General features: G+C 41.9%; 2 protein-coding genes across 2 annotated transcripts; both read right to left on the bottom strand.

Annotated features, from left to right (window-relative positions):
- Window positions 1-1,851: 1,851 nt before the first annotated feature.
- LOC137296639 (probable glutathione S-transferase 6) lies at window positions 1,852-9,410 on the bottom strand. The gene is made up of 5 exons (XM_067828452.1): window positions 9,189-9,410; window positions 5,431-5,523; window positions 4,580-4,695; window positions 3,036-3,140; window positions 1,852-2,124 (listed from the first exon to the last, which is right to left on the bottom strand). The coding sequence occupies exons 1-5, from the start codon at window positions 9,319-9,321 to the stop codon at window positions 1,966-1,968; spliced, it is 606 nt and encodes a 201-aa protein (XP_067684553.1). The 5' UTR covers window positions 9,322-9,410; the 3' UTR covers window positions 1,852-1,965.
- Window positions 9,411-15,293: 5,883 nt separating this feature from the next.
- LOC137297302 (uncharacterized) lies at window positions 15,294-15,863 on the bottom strand. The gene has a single exon (XM_067829312.1). It carries the CDS (start codon window positions 15,861-15,863, stop codon window positions 15,294-15,296), a length of 570 nt encoding a protein of 189 aa, XP_067685413.1.
- Between the last annotated feature and the right edge of the window lie 1,963 nt (window positions 15,864-17,826).

The following is a 17,826-nucleotide window of genomic DNA, read 5'->3' as shown; positions in this document are numbered from 1 at the left end:
TGCTGACACCAGTAATGATATATGAACACGTCATAGCGTTGATCGAATTAATCACATAATACGGAGCCAAAGCGCATTCTTAGCAAACAATCCCATATACACTTGGCGTATTTAATTAGGGTCAAATGATATGTAGCACATGTAAAGAAATGTTTCTCGAAGATAGTAGGACTCAGATAGTCATCGTTAATGTTCAGTGTGTTGCCAAACTTGACACATCGTGACATACAGATACAAATTTAAACAAGCACCAGTTGTATAGAATAACTCCCCAAATGAAAATACCAAACTTGAAGCACTCGGTCTCTCAATCTCTTGTGTGTCCTGTGTTGATCTGTCTTGTGTTTTCTTCTAATTTGTATAATCATTGATCAGGTGATAGTTATTATGGGTCACATTTCGCACCATATATGGGCAATGCCAACAGTATTTTAGTGGCACGCCTTTCTTGATAGGGCTCCTGACTTGTCTCCCTTGACTGATTGTTTACCTTGTTGACTTCCAGCCATAAGGGAAGATATACTATAAACCACGCTTTGCTCAAATGTTCACGACACAGCGGCAGTATATATAAAGGCTGGCTGTTCTGTTGACAATCACACACAAGGACATACACTCTGAATTATACTGATGTTGTGTGCCCCTGCCTATCAACGTGTGTTTGTCAACAACATTATCTACATTCATGATTGACATTCCGTATCTGACCGCTCACTGTGGAAACAAGCTTCGTTTACTAAATCAGGTCTCACTGCAAACGAGAGGGATTGGTAGCCTAGTGGTTGAAGCGTTTGATGGTCACGCTGGAAACCCGGGGTTCGATTTCGACTCCCCCATCGCTCCCGTCATCCACCGTGACATTGCTGGAATAGTGATAAATGTGGTTTAAAACTGAAACTCACTCACTCACTATTCGTGAAGATTGTGCGTAACAGCAGGTAAAAGAAGCATTCATAAAATATTTAGCCTGCACAGCTCGGACCATAAAGTGATGTCCTCAGTCCCAACTCCGTACCATCGATTATAGAGAACTCCGCTCTGAGGATTCTGCACCAGGCATGTTAACGGATACCTTGTTAGTCGGTTTGTTTGTGTTTAATCCCACACTCAGCTAAATATGGCGACGGGCCGTAAACAATCGACCCTGGCAACGCAGTGATCAGCAGCGGGAACATAGACGCACGTTTGATGATACGATGACATGTGTCGACCCAGTCAGATGGCCGGATCACACGATCACATTAGTCGACTCTTTCGACAAGCATGGGTTGCTGAAGACCAAGTACACACTAAAACAAAAAACGATTTCAAAGTATTCGCTTCAGTGTTTCAAATAAAGAATGATTGGCATACACATGCCCTTTAAAATATACATAACCATGTTTTAAGTGTAGATCAACCTTTAAAATTAACATTACTGTGGTGGCACAACAACTATCATCAGCGGAACAACGTTTCAGTCTTAAGACAGATTCCGGACTGACTAACAGACAGATGTACAGCCCTCAGTCAGGTGAACTGAGAATGAAGAATTATTGAATGAAGTGTTAACTAACGGCCAAAGCAATCAGACAATAGCCTAGCTTGTCCTTTGGTGCTTTCATTGGCGCTGTAACTTTTCGCTCGGCGAGTTCCGGTGAGAGCGCAGATAATCCAGTGATTGATATTGAGAAGAACGATCAGTGTGTTCGGGGTATTGTGGCGTGATACTGTTTAAAGCTGCGGTAAACCAGTTCACTTGTTCAAATCAGTAAACCACCCAATTACTCTCATGCTTCTTACCAACCCACCAGGGATGCTAGGACCAACGCATGAGAATCCCCGATAGTTACATAAAAATAACTATATATAAAACCATTACAGAGTTTTAATCAGAAGATAAAAAGCGTGATTAAACAAGATTTATCGACAATCGGATTTCATTTGGCAAGTAAAATATCAGACGAAGGAATCTGTGACGAGGATTCAAAGGGCTGCCTCCTTGCGGGACGCGATGTAAGCTTTCAGTTTGTCGTGTGTCCTCACAAGCTCCCTGTTTGCTTTGACCAGGGGAAACTGATCGACTACAGAGTCGGGTACCTGTATGTCCATGGCGTCGAACGCCGCCAGATCGGCATAGGATAACTGAAACAAATAGAAAACCAAGGAAAATCTTTAAAAGAGAAACATCAGTATGACACAGACGATTCACACCTGTCAACAACAGCTGATCTGCGGCGTCCCTTGTCTGACCTTGGATAACGGATGAGGCAAGGGTTCTTTAACAATCGTCCAATACGCCTTTTCAATCATCCAATCAGCATTTATACGCCACGAGTTATGCCTGATGTTTTATCAGTGGCCAATGCTGCTATCATATAAGCTCTTTCAGAAAAGAGGCTAGGGCGCTGGGGAGTAGTGAGAGAGTCGAGTTTGAAACCACTTTTATCTATTATCCAGCACAATCATACCGGAGGACACCAGACATGGTCTTTACAGACTGTCCCTACAAACACTGTAACCACTATCCCACGACAGGGTCGAGTCAAGAAGATCTACCAGGATGCCAGGTTGTTCGTTCGGTCAGGATCCGGAATGACCATTGGTCACGTTAATGAGGCCACCATTGTGGTCGACATATCTGCGTCACATCATCTCATGGGTACCAAAATGGTGTTCCAGTAGATATAGTGATTATTCGAGAGCATCATATCGCTGGTTCGATCCTGGACGCGATATATATGAGTAGACGTCGAACAATTTTTTCTTGTTTCCTTGCCCCTAGGCATACACCGAGTGTGTGTGCAAAGACAAGAGATCAAAACGACATTTTGCATCATTTTGGAAATTAGAAGTTAATCGATTAAATTCGTTTACAATGAAAAATGATGATGGGCTTTAGTGAATGTCGAAGAAAGGTCTGTTACATCATGGTTATTTTCTGTAATTATTTTCCTAAAATTAACGGGTTTACACAGTAGTTCGTTCTCTTGTTGTGGACCACGCGTGTTTGAAAAGGGGAGATATTAGGCTGTAATGCTCTTTGACAAATGTACCTGACTGCCAACAAAAAAGGCATTGCCGTTGGTTTTCAGAATCTTTTCCAAAGCAGCGAGATACTTGGGGAAATGTTTCTCTTCATTTTCTTTCTGCAAGGCAGCCTGGAACAGACAATGTCAGGTGAGTGTTGTTTTACGCCGCTGTTATTTTCAAGCTCTATGAAGGCAGCCGGAGTCTCTCTGAAGGCGGTCTCGACCAGTCCAGCAATAGCTTAATATTGACTGCAACGTCCTGCCGCAGTCGTACAAGGGACCAATCATATCCTCGGAAGACGGTGAATGGTTAGTTAGAAAATGTGTTCCGGTACATGAGGAAATTCTGAAAGATTCCAGACGAAGACGCATGAATCAAATATTTCTTGTATTTACATCCAACACTATTCAAAATCAAATCTGTACCTGACCCACTTGTTGAACAGGCTAGACAGGGTAAACCCTATATCCAATGATAAGAAGAGTGACAAGGTCCTATTCCAGCCCAATTAAATTTGTACTGTACCTGACCCAGTTGTTGAACAGGCTAGACAGGGTAAACCCTATATCCTATGATAAGAAGAGTGACAAGGTCCTATTCCAGCCCAATTAAATTTGTACCGTACCTGACCCAGTTGTTGAACAGGCTAGACAGGGTAAACCCTATATCCTATGATAAGAAGAGTGACAAGGTCCTATTCCAGCCCAATTAAATTAGTAGAAGTAAGAGGACCTATTGAAACACAGGTACTTATGGTGTGCTGTATATCTTGGTATAAGTACTAAACACATTCATCGTTCATCGTCAAAAGATTTAGGTTATGACAAAATACAATCAGTTTGTCACTAAGCTTAATCTTCTGGGTCTTAAATAATCAGCTTCATTGTCGTACACGGCGAGTAAACGATTCTGGACATGACAAATCAGTGACGAGTTCACACCGCCTACAGCTTCCGGACGGGGTGAAGTGCAAACACGTAGTCACCAACCCACATCACTTAATCCTCTTAATCTTTAGTCGGATTATCGTTTTCGTCTGTATTGTGGTTGCTTGCGAGTACCCTGGACTAGACAAATCAGTGACAAACTAACAAGTACATACAATGCAGCTAACTACTCAACGAGCCTGGCACCCAATCATCTCTAAAATCCTGGGCCTAGATTTTCGTAGCTCTCCTGGCGCTAAGATAGTGGTACGTGCCATACATATTTATTAACTTACGACTATCTTTGCTCTAAGAGAGCTTCGAAAATCTAAAGCCTGGGTCCCCATCCACAAAACCTATGATAAACTACAGAGTTACGACAAGTCGTATCGTTACGAACGCTTTGTGGATCAGGGCCCATAGCTAGATTCTTGAAGCTCTCTTAGCGCTAAGAGAGTCGTAAGTAATGTTAATGTATGGCACTTACGACTATCTTAGTGCTAAGAGAGCTTCGAAAAGGCCCAGGACCCTGAATCTGTATGCAGCAGCTAAATCTTGGTGACCAACTCAGTTCATCTAGCCTCATCATTCTTCATCATCCATGTCTATCACCAGGTATGGATGCTGCTTTTGCGACACACCTTTCTCGTTTCGTCATTTTCGTGTATCCAGTCTACGATGACCTTCCACATGTCCTGTGTGATGCCCACTACTTGATCCACCTCAAAAGTCTCGAATTCGGTACTCCCGTACAGCCCTAGAGCGAAATACAACTTGTTTGTTTGTTGTTGAACGATGCATATCACAGTTAGTTAATTCACATTTGAAAATACATTTCATTTCTTTTGAAAGAAGGCGTGGTTAAAATTCAAATTATGGCCTCAGAGGATGTTCAACAGTGCTCAAAGACAGAACGTCAGCGTGACCTTTCAGGCATTTTATGTCTTTATTTGGGGGTCTTCATATTAATAATGACGGTTTCCGATGAAGGTAATCTTGCTTTGTTTTGTGTTGTGTTTGCTGTTTAACACCGCACACAGAAATATTCCAGCTATATGGCGGCATTCCGTAAATAATCGAGTCTGGACAAGACAATCCAGTGATCAGCAGCATGAAGATCGCCCAACATAATTTGGACATGATGACATGTGTCAACGCGAGGATGCGAGCCTGACCATCCAATCCTGTTAGTCGTCTCTTACGACAAGCAGGGGCTACTGAAGAAATTAATTTCTAACCCGGATCTGCACGGGAGGAGTGAAATGCGATCTGTTGGTAATGCTTTGTTGATGGTGGTGAGGGGAAGGGATTAACACATTTATAAATCAAGACTTGTGCGTTTCGTCTGGTATTGTCCGAACAGATGCATTTTCGTCGTGTATGCTGCCGTCAAATATATAATGTTATAACATTTTCGACTAAACGTAAAGCAAACTGACAGGATTCAGTCAATAATCCCTTCACATGCGTGATTTTGCATAGCAATACTCACCGAACTTCCGGGCCAGATAGTTAGTTATGGCAACACTCTCGGAAAGCATTCTTCCGTCAACTTCCAAGACTGGAACCTGTCCGAAGGGCATTTCTGAAACAATCATTGAATATTCGTTTACACAATGTTTTTTTCACCATAACAATACACAACTGGTTCACAATATTGAATTGTACACGATCTGGGATTGAATTGGAATTATTTTCAGACGTTTTTTAACAAATTTCTTCTGATGCACTTAAGCACGACTAGGCCACCCATACTTGGGATTTACTTTGAAGTTGAACACATTTGTATTTGAGTCAATCTGATGAATGAAATGAAGTGGCACATGTCGTCTTATATACTGAACAGAAAAAGAAACGCAATTCTCGCTTTTTATCTTGTTTTTAAGTACAAGACATAAACATAAAAGCTTATTTTTATGAGATTTCATTATTTTTAAAACTTGCGTTTCTTTTGCCTTTCAGTATATTTCAGAAGATCGAACGTGAACCAGTAAAAGACATTTTAGGCCCGTTTCTGAAGATTTATAGGTTTTAAGTTTGAAAACCATCACTCTTCGAGTTGGTCCTGGAGTTCAAGATATTTGTGGCAATTGGCGAAACTGACCTTGACGGGAAAGCTCCTGATATCTGCATGTTTGTATAATATATTTTTGTTTGCTAGTTCATTGACACCACACAGCGTGTTTCTGCTTTGTGTTGAAGCTCTGTTCTTCATCGACAATCCAGTGATTGATAACATGAGCATCGATCCATCAACAAAGTCTCCCAGTCTGACCATCCGACATCATTGGGGTTTTTTTCTCATTCTGGTTAGAATCCGTTATTAACAACTCATGTTTGTCGTAAGAGCCGACTAACGGGATCGGGCTGTCAGGCTAGCTTACTTGGTAGACACATGACTTCGTATCTCAGTTGCTGTGATCGATCTCCATGCTGTCAATCTATGGACTCTATGCTCCAGACACGACTTTTTACAGACCACTGAGTCGGCGGTACTAACTAACATTGTGAATTTCATCCTTAATCATAACGTCGATGGTATCAATGTCTTCATCAACATAGAACAGTAACTAATACTCGCAAATCAACTTTATCGCCATCCCAATTGGACTACTGGGATTGAGCAAATGAAGACCGCAATACCAACCTCATCGTTGTACGTAAGAACAGTTTTGCCACACAACATAGTGTGGCCTACGCCATGAGTGGATCATTGTTCTACGTAAATGACGTACACAGGACATAGTAGTGATCAACGTAAGTTACGTACACATGACACTATAAGTGATCTACGTAAATTTCGTACACATGACATTGTAGTGGTCAACGTAAATTTCGTACACAGGACATAGTAGTGGTCAACGTAAATTTCGTACACAGGACATAGTAGTGATCTACGTAAATTTCGTACACAGGACATAGTAGTGATCTACGTAAATTTCGTACACAGGACATAGTAGTGGTCAACGTAAATTTCGTACACAGGACATAGTAGTGGTCAATGTAAATTTCGTACACAAGACATAGTAGTGATCTACGTAAATTTCGTACACAGGACATAGTAGTGATCTACGTAAATGACGTACACAGGACACAGTAGTGGTCAACGTAAATTTCGTACACAGGACATAGTAGTGACCTACGTAAATTATGTTCACAGGACATAGTACTGATCTACGTAAATGACGTACACAGGACATAGTAGTGATCTACGTAAATGGCGTACACAGGACATAGTAGTGGTCAACGTAAATTTCGTACACAGGACATAGTAGTGGTCTACGTAAATGACGTACACAGGACATAGTAGTGATCTACGTAAATGACGTACACAGGACATAGTAGTGGTCAATGTAAATTTCGTACACAGGACATAGTAGTGACCTACGTAAATGACGTACACAGGACATAGTAGTGACCTACGTAAATTTCGTACACAGGACATAGTAGTGATCTACGTAAATTATGTTCACACGACATAGTACTGATCTACGTAAATTTCGTTCACAGGACATAGTAGTGATCTACGTAAATTTCGTACACAGGACATAGTACTGATCTACGTAAATGACGTACACAGGACATCGTAGTGATCTACGTAAATGGCGTACACAGGACACAGTAGTGACCTACGTAAATTATGTTCACATGACATAGTACTGATCTACGTAAATGACGTACACAGGACATAGTAGTGATCTACGTAAATGGCGTACACAGGACATAGTAGTGATCTACGTAAATTTCGTTCACATGACATAGTACTGATCTACGTAAATGACGTACACAGGACATCGTAGTGATCTACGTAAATGGCGTACACAGGACATAGTAGTGACCTACGTAAATTTCGTTCACATGACATAGTACTGATCTACGTAAATTTCGTTCACATGACTTAGTACTGATCTACGTAAATTTCGTTCACATGACATAGTACTGATCTACGTAAATGACGTACACAGGACATCGTAGTGATCTACGTAAATGGCGTACACAGGACATAGTAGTGACCTACGTAAATTTCGTTCACATGACATAGTACTGATCTACGTAAATGACGTACACAGGACATAGTAGTGATCTACGTAAATGGCGTACACAGGACACAGTAGTGACCTACGTAAATTATGTTCACATGTCATAGTAGTGATCTACGTAAATGACGTACACAGGACATAGTAGTGATCTACGTAAATTTCGTTCACATGACATAGTACTGATCTACGTAAATGACGTACACAGGACATAGTACTGATCTACGTAAATGACGTACACAGGACATAGTAGTGACCTACGTAAATTTCGTTCACATGACATAGTACTGATCTACGTAAATTTCGTTCACATGACATAGTAGTGATCTACGTAAATTTCGTTCACATGACATAGTACTGATCTACGTAAATTTCGTTCACATGACATAGTAGTGATCTACGTAAATTATGTTCACATGACATAGTAGTGATCTACGGAAATGACGTACACAGGACATAGTAGTGACCTACGTAAATTTCGTACACAGGACATAGTACTGATCTACGTAAATGACGTACACAGGACATCGTAGTGATCTACGTAAATGGCGTACACAGGACATAGTAGTGACCTACGTAAATTTCGTTCACAGGACATAGTACTGATCTACGTAAATGACGTACACAGGACATCGCAGTCATCTACGTAAATGGCGTACACAGGACATAGTAGTGACCTACGTAAATTTCGTACACAGGACATAGTACTGATCTACATAAATGACGTACACAGGACATAGTAGTGGTCAACGTAAATTTCGTACACAGGACACGGTACTGATCTACGCAAATGACACAGGACATAGTAGTGATGTACGTAAATTACGTACGTAATCATACATTTGAGCACACAAGGGCTGTAATGTAGCTACCTTTAAAAAACTGAAACCCTTCGAAAACATTCCGACCCAGTTTTACCCGAGACTGTATTCCGCTCGATATTCGTTTCCGCAGTGTTGTTCACATAAGCACAGCTGAGGCGACTCTACCTCCGCCTGCCATTGACCCAGATCAAGGTTTCATCCAGATAGCGTTATGCCGATCAAATGTATTTTGTTTCATATGACAAATATAATCGAAATAGGCATAATAGGCACTGAAAGCGATTATAGTGATAGCATAACGAGATGTTCTTTGGTATGTGACGAAAATGCCACAATTCGTTGCCGAAGAATTTAAGATTTTACACCCTCGGTATGTCACACTGACTTACTGGGTTTAAGCGCAGGCCACTCTTCCATAGAAATTCTCGAATCTTCATATTCCTGTCCTTGGTATGCAAACATAAGACGGGCAAGTTCGGCCTTAGCACGAATATCGAAATATATGAGTTTGTAGGTCGACATTCTGCATGCAGACACGCTCTCCTCCGAGCTGATTTCAACACTGGGACAAAGCTCAGCTGTGCCGAATGGTCCAATAATGTGTTGCCGTAATACATGATCAGGGCTGGTGTTGTAAAATGCAGATGTAAGCTTCATCAAAGTGGCGACTGATTATAGGAAATTTGGGACTGACCTTTCATGACGCTGGATTAGTTCAGTGCTGGCATGCATTTTTAGACGCTTTAAAGTTCAGCATCTGCGTGTGTGATTTTAGTCTTCCGTATGCTTGCAGCTAGTGTTTCTTGTCAATAATGAGTAGAGGCTTACACTGTTATCCTAAAGAGTACAACTTTTGGATAACAAATTGTTGTTTCTTGTATAGAGTGATGTTTCGGATTAGATACATATATTGCTGTCCTGAAGAGTGAGTGAGTGAATGAGTGAGTTTAGTTTTACGCCGCACTCAGCAACATTCTAAGTATATGGCAAACATGGGTTGCTGAAGGCCTATTCTACCCCGGGACCTTCACGGGGCTATCCTTTTGGACAACAAATTGTTTATTGCATAGAGTGATGTTTCGGATCAGATGCTCAAACTGTTATCCTCAAGAGTACAACTTTATGAATAAGAATTTGTTGTTTATTGTATAGAACGATATTTATGTGTGAATTCTTACACCGTTTTATAGAATCTACATTGAAACGTCGCTCCATGCAATAGACAAGAAAATGCGCAGTAAACAGGCGGATATTTGGCTGGGGTGATGCTATACTGTTTTATCACCTCATCATTCTTTGTCCAATCAATGCAGCCAGAGATTATGTTATCTGTACGGAGCTGATAAAGTGCAAATGATCCATAAGTGAATAATGAACTACATCTTGACATAGCAAGCCACGCGCGCACTCACTCACTCACTCATCGTGTAGCCGAACACCCAGGTTAGATTCCCTACATGGGCACAATGTGTGACTCCCATTTCTACTGTCCCCACCTCTGCTATTGCTTTAGAATTACTAACAGCGAAGCAAAACCCATACTCAGTCACTCAATCCAAGATCTGCCCTATCTATATTTGTAGGTTTGTCGGCTGCATGCATTATTCCAAGGTTTCTTTTGAAAAAAACCCCTCTTTAACCCATCATGCCAACGGACGCGTACATTTTTTAGAAGGTGGGGTAATCAGTGTTTAGATAGTGATAGGGGGTCCCTGTCTGAACATGAGTCAAGTAACTTAGACAACCAGACACCAGGTCAAACTGCCCTAACCTACTTACAACAGCTTATGCAGCATCGCACTTCCGACCTTGTTTTTTATAACCTTTCAAAGGATATTCAAGAGCTGCATGTAGAACAGGGATCACTATGAGTAGGATCTGCGGGATGCACGTGAAATTGATTCACGGAGCTTTTCGCACGTGCACCTAGCTCTTTTCGACTCGAATTATGAAATACATGTACCGGGGCCAGTAGAAAGTTCATATTGGACCAGTTCGAGATAAATTATCTGCGTTGCTGGGCCTGTAACAAACGAACACAGCCCTGATCGAGAGTACTTTCTGTAATGTTTATGTGTTTGTTCCTTTGATGGAAAAGAGTGAGTGAGTATAGGTTTAAGTGGCACTCCGCAGTATGTTATCAATGTCTTAGAATAGTAACTAATACTCGCAAATCAAGTTTATCGCAAATGAAGACCGCAATACCAACCTCATCGTTGTAAGTAAGAACAGTTTTGCCACACAACATAGTGTGGCCTACGCCATGGGTGGATCATTGTTCTACGTAAATTACGTACACAGGACATGGTATTGACCAACGAAAGTTACGTCCACAAGACACAGTAAGTGGAAGTGCTATGTGGCGGCAGTCCGTCAATAATCGAGTCTGGACCAGACGATCCACTGATCAAAGCATGAGCATCGATCTGCGGAATTGGGAACCGATGACATGTGTCAACCAAGTCAGCGAGCCTGACCACCCGATCCCGTTAGTCGCCTCTTACAACAAGCATAGTCACCTTTTATGGCAAGCATGGGTTGCTGAAGGGTAATTCTAACCCGGATTATAATATTCATGGACTAACACGTGTAACGTTTTATGCAACGATGAAACATTAGTCTTGGAGCATGTAAATATTTAGCTATTATTTTTAACTGAAGTATTCCTTGTCACCTTGACAGAAGACTACGTTCGTTAGCCTTTAGTGTGGGCGGGATGACAGGGAAGTACAGTGACTAAAGTGTTCGCTCGCCACACCGAAGAACCGAGTTCGATTGTCCACATGGATACAATGTGTTAAGCCCATAACCAGTGCAACCCGCCGTGATGTTGCTGGGATATTGCTGATGTTGCTAGACCATGCAGCTTTGAGTATTACGAGCGACACAGGTCTTTCGTTTTGAGAAAGGGGGAGCACGCTATTGAGAAAAGGGGTGGGGGTGGGGGTGGTGTAGGGAACTGGGGTGCAGTTCATTTACGCCCGAGCGTCTATGGTCAGTGTGCAAAATTTCAGGACAAAACCGGGGATAGCGCACGCCTGCTCTCCCCTCTGATGCCAGCAACATGGCGACACCAAAAATGGGATTCACACACTGTACAGACGCTGGGAACGCTTGTGCCACTAGGCTGCCCTGGACCATATCTTTGTCAAGAATTCCTACCCGAATTTTGCATTGCGTTTTGTTATTGATTCCGAACTTGCTACCAATTTGGTGACAGAAATTTGCGTGTTAAGGTCATGCCATGAAAACTAAAACCTGTATTAATTAGAATATACAATATAAAATGGTCGCTTTTAATTGATCCAACGGAAATGTGAAATCTGATTAGAAGCATAACGTTGCTAATTTCATTCTGTTACTGTTTAACAAATGGGTTCGCTGTCCTCATGGTCAGAGAAGCCAGTTACACGGGGGATACTGACGAGCTTCCAATGTCTGTTTAGCTCCATATTTAGCACATTTTGACTTTTTTCTCATTATTTGATAGTTATTTGGCAGTGTGTAAGGTGGACTATACTGGTTATTGGTATGTCTAGGCATTTCGCGAGACCTTAGTGCAACTGGAGACAAACAACGTTTCATGAACGATCTAATGGTTGTCAGTTGACAGTAAGGAATCGATAATCCTTGCAGGAAAAACAAATTTCCGATCTCATCATCATCATCTCTCTCTCTCTCTATATATATATATATATATATATATATACTGAGTCAAAGAAGAAACTTCACATTCTTTCTTCTGTGCACTATAAACGAACAAGAGATGGTAAGATAGCTAAATTATTATTATTTCTTTGCCGAGATCTGTGTGATACACTGACAGTGCTACAATCAGTTCCATTACGCTACACCGCCGTTCCAAAACATGGGAATACAGAATGTCAAGTCACAAGAATAAACATTCTCAGTTCAAAATTGTGTATGGCTGCCCCGCGCATTCACCACTGCCAAACGCCGTCTCCTCATCGACTGCCTGATGCTTGTGAACACGTGGTTGGGGATTCTGCGCCATTGCAAGACAGCACCAAGTTCCTGCAAATTCTGAGGTTGATTCCGAAGAACACGAAGCCTTCTCCCAAGTGCATCCCAAACGTGCTCTGGTGGATTAAGGTCCCGGGACCTCGATGGTCAGTCCATGGCGTTGATTCCAGCGTTTGGAAGGAAATTTCGAGTCAACATCGGCCTATGCGGCCGAGCATTATTATGCTGGAACTGTAGATCTGGGCCATGAGCCGCCATGAAAGGAACGAGTTCAGGGGTGAGCCCCTGGTCGCGGTAGCAGCAGCTGTGAGCTTCCACAAACGACCATCCCACACCATGCAACTTCCGCCGCGAATCTGTCGACGTCCTGTACACAACATCGGGCATACCATTCACGACGTCGTCACCAGACTCTATGCTTGCAGTCCGCGAATCTGAGGGTAAACCTGGATTCATCGCTGAAGACGACTCGATTCCAGTCTCTCAGGGTCCATTGGAGGTGACGTTGGGCCCACAGCAGACGTTGACGTTGATGGCGCGGCGTCAATATTGGCCCACAATAAGGACGTCGAGAATGGAGACTGGCAGCTAGCAACCGATTTCGAATGGTCCATGAGAACAGTCGACCTCTAAACATCTCAGCCCTGGTTCATGTAGCCGGCTGAAATCTGTGACGTAGGTGACGTAGGACGATTTGACGGTCTTCTGCTCGTAGCGTCAAATGTGGACGACCCGACCTTAGGCGATTAGAAGTGGTGCCAGTTTGTTGTAGACGACCTCATACATAGTACGACGGCTACGGACTATTGCTCGTCAATGACTGATCTTCCCGCTCGCAACATGCCAACGGCACGATCACGTTGCACATTTGACAATCGTGGCACTTAAAGTACCGTTAGAACTGTGGTCTAAAAGCGTCGTTTTTTCAATTCTTGAGGCCAGTGCAAACATGTGCACGTGATCTGTTGCAAAACCTTATTTGGCACTAACGTCATTTTCAGGACGAATGGATGGGTTTGAGTTGGTTTTGCTGACGTTTTTCTGGATGGGTTTGAGTGGGTTTTGCTGACGTTTTTCTAGAGTCGAAAGATAGGGATCCCATTTCGGTTTCATAGATATATAATCGGAGAATAATTATTTATTATTTGTAAATATTAGATTTTGTGAAGTTTCTCTATTGACTCAGTATATTTGCCAGCTATTACGACAATCAACAGCTGTGACACCCAAGCATTGTTGTACACTTGCTCACTTGTCCTTTCTTGTAAAGTCATATTTCGCGGTCGCGGAGTTTGGAACCAAAACTGTTTTTTGAATATTCACTTGTCACCGGAAAATCTGGTGACGGATGTAAGCTGGGCCCCATCTCGCATATCGCGAGTTGACGCGCAAAGGAAGCCGGGAAAAGCCAAGTACCTATTGCCCTATTGTAAACCACCGAAGGAAGAACTACGGGGGACAATCTTTTTAACAATTTTGAACGAACTTAACCAACCAGTCGGTTCTTATCAAAACAGATACTTCTCACGAATGTCAGGATTGTGGTTGTTTTTTCATAGTTTTGTAGTCAGATGTTGACAAGGTCTCAAGGAAATACAATTTGCAAAAATAACTCATTTTTTTCAATTCCACAATCTTGCCATATATTCTAGTCTGTCGCAGGGTAACTGAACCACATTATTTTCCCTAATGCCTAGTCTTCCTTGCAATACTAAAACTCTAAATACAGCAAGTCTAGATTCAACTAGATTCAATCTCCTCACTCAGTGCGGATCAATCACCCTTGATCAATTTAAGCGTTTATTAGGTACTATCAAGATTATATACATTCATGGACTGTCTTTGGAAAACTATTGGTCGCAAGAAATGGAGACTCCGGTTGTCAGATGACGTGGTTGAGTGCGTGCCATTGTAACCCGACGACACGAATCGATGTTCATGATATCAACCACTCGGCCAATCTAACGACAACCTTACCTATATCTTATCGGGAGTACAATTGAACCTGGAGTATGATCGAGGATGATCACAGTGGCCGTGCCTTATGTAACACACATGCAGTGTTTCTGAAAGGTTGTGACGTGGGTATTATTCCTCAGGTTTGGCGGTGGGCTAGCCTAGTGGTTAAAACGTTCGCTCGTAAAGTCGAAGACCCGGGTTCGAATCCCGGGAACATTGTGGTGCTCCCCCCGCCGAGATATTGCAGGGATACTCACTCACTATTTGTAAGTAGATCACTCGATACATGCCTATTACAGGCCTGTGACATTCAATGGGCTTCATTTTGTAGTCGTTCGTAGTTACAGTTGTTGATTTACTAGACCCATCTTTAACCGTAGTGACATAACTGTAATAATTCATGAATGCGGCATAAAACAGCACTCAATATGTATTTTTCAAATAACGCACAACTTTGGCTTTCAAGTCACGTTATCATTAGCGTGTAACAACAAACAAACAAAATGTGTTTGTTCTAAAGGACAGTGAATAACACATGCATCTGTTAATATTTATTTTTCTAGTAAATCCTGTTTGTTTTCTAGCACCATGTACATAATGTCGTTGATGTAGTTCTGCAGTCTGTCGTTCTCCCTTTTCTCCAGTTGCAGCTTCATCATCAGCTTCTGGCATACAACGTCGTGGATCCCAAAATCTGACGGGGTTGACAGAGGCGTGCTGGTCACAACGTCCGGGTGGGGAGATACGTCAGTGAGACTCGTCCCCCTTCGGCCGTAAGTACTGGTCTCTACATTTCGACTGACGTGGCTACGTGGTGAAAGATGCTCCTTGGATATTATATCTCTGAGGGCCTTGTTTTCGGTACGGAGTCTGCTTATCTCAGCATGCAGTTCTGGGGACAGGTCGAACTCTTCGTCCTTTTTACTCGAAGGGGTGGGAGAGTCGAAACCTGAGTCGTTGTTGGTTTCTGCTTGATGCTGGTCCTTGTGTCGCTTCTTCAGAAAAAGCGATATCAGTTTCAGAAGAAGGATAATGACAGCCTTGAAGAAAGCTAGCAACTCGCCTACCATCATCTGAAACAGAAACATGTCTTGCTGCATCAACAAGGAATCTTTCTGCATGGTTATGGGGAAGTTTCGGTCCCCTGTGGATTAATGGTATAGAACAAAATAAGGTGAATAGACATATGAACCGATATCTCTGTACTTCTTGCCTTGACCAAAGCGACGAGACCTCCCTGCTGTTTAATGGTAAAAATCCTATTTTATATGTGATTACACTTTTCCTCAAACTAAACAATGATCTATAATAAATGTAGGACATTTTCTCATTTTCAAAATCGCGAAATGTATTTGTAACTGATTTAATAGACTAACTCTTAGTCCCTAAATATATATAATCTTGATAGTAACAAATAAACCCAATAGACTGATAAGAAACCGCAGTGAGCTAGGGTAGGGGTGTGCAGACTTGCTGTCTCCTGGGCTTTAGCACTGCGGGGATAGCAAGGCAATAAACGTGGAAAATAATTTGGTTCAGGGACTGTGAGACAGACTACTGTTTTCATCATAAACTGTACAATATTACCTGATCCTCATTTTATTTTTAAAGACACATGTATGTCATCGTATTCTAAACGCGTATATCAAAGCTCATGATGTCAGTTACTGGAGTTACTGAGTCGGACTCAGTTATCTACAACATAGGAGTCGCAGAGCTTGAAATGTGCTGAATGCGGCGTTAACCAGTGCATCTACGACGTGTCTAAACTTACGAAAGGCTTCCGAGAGTGGGAACACACTAGGCCAACTTCTCTCCGTAGTCAGCAGGCAAGCGTAGGTTACCCTTAAAATACAAATGACATTAAAATATTATTTACGTTCATAAAACAGTACTGTAAAACCCTTGTATTTACATACACTATTCGGGTACCAAACATTGGTACGGGTAAACAGTTTCTCAACACACGTTACAATGGACTGAGTGGGATTGTGAGTGAATATAATTTTATGCCGCTAACAATATTCCAACAGTATCACGCGGGGGACACGAAAATTGGGCTTCACATTTACCCGTGTGTGACGAGCGGACGCCTCAACCATATTCCAACAATGACATTTCAGAATCACCCTCTTTACCTCAAAAGCGGAACGATGAATTGCAACCTGACTCGAAAACTAATAAACATATAATAATCAGTGAAACGCTGATCATAATCAACACATCTGACCAACTGCGGTTTTGGCAGAACTTGTGCCCTGAATATGAAAAAGGTTATTTAACAAACCATCATTTACATGTTGACGCAGGTCACGATTTGTTACGAGGGAGGAGTGCAGAGAAAGGAACAGCCATGTATGCGAGAAAAGATGGAGACGACATAGCACAGGCAAATAAATCAATAACTTTGTCGGTACTTGTGCACGTACTTCGCGTCCTCTTGGTTGTTCCTCACTTTGTGCGCGTCGCAAATACTGAAAATAAATTAAAAAATGTTTGGTAGTATTCGAATTAGACTGCAATTCATCGGTTCGCTTTTGAGCCAAACGGACTGTATGTTATATACTGTTGGCCGATAACATGCACGTGCGATTCAACAAAATCATTATTATTGTTTTATCCCACGTACATATCTGTGATCGATATCCCTGGTGTTTTGGTAACATGTACACAACGTTTGTGACTTGTAAGTCACAATCGATTTCTTTTTACATTACATTTGCTGTTGGTTCTCAAAAGACGTGTACTTTCTTTTGTGCGTCAGTTTAATTAAAATGCATTTTTTTATGTTCACCTGGCTTACAAATACAGTTGTTCATGTATCCCTGCTGATGAACCAGAATACCTTTCAAAATACACCCCGGAAACCTAAATACACCTTGAGTACCTTCTGTAAACACCTCGAATACCTTCTAAATACACCTCGATTACCTTCCTGACAGTATTGAAGACATCGCTTCTCTTGCATTAGCCCAATAGCAGTTCAACAAATATCGATGTCAAAGGCGATAAAACTCACACGTGATCATACATGTGTACACGCCAATTTTTATCGTCAAAACCATGAACACTGAACGTGATCTT

Source organism: Haliotis asinina, chromosome 9 (assembly GCF_037392515.1).
Source record: "Haliotis asinina isolate JCU_RB_2024 chromosome 9, JCU_Hal_asi_v2, whole genome shotgun sequence".
Classification (NCBI taxonomy): domain Eukaryota; kingdom Metazoa; phylum Mollusca; class Gastropoda; order Lepetellida; family Haliotidae; genus Haliotis; species Haliotis asinina.
Note: the sequence above shows the minus strand (reverse complement) of the source record. Positions and strands in the feature narration are given on the sequence as shown.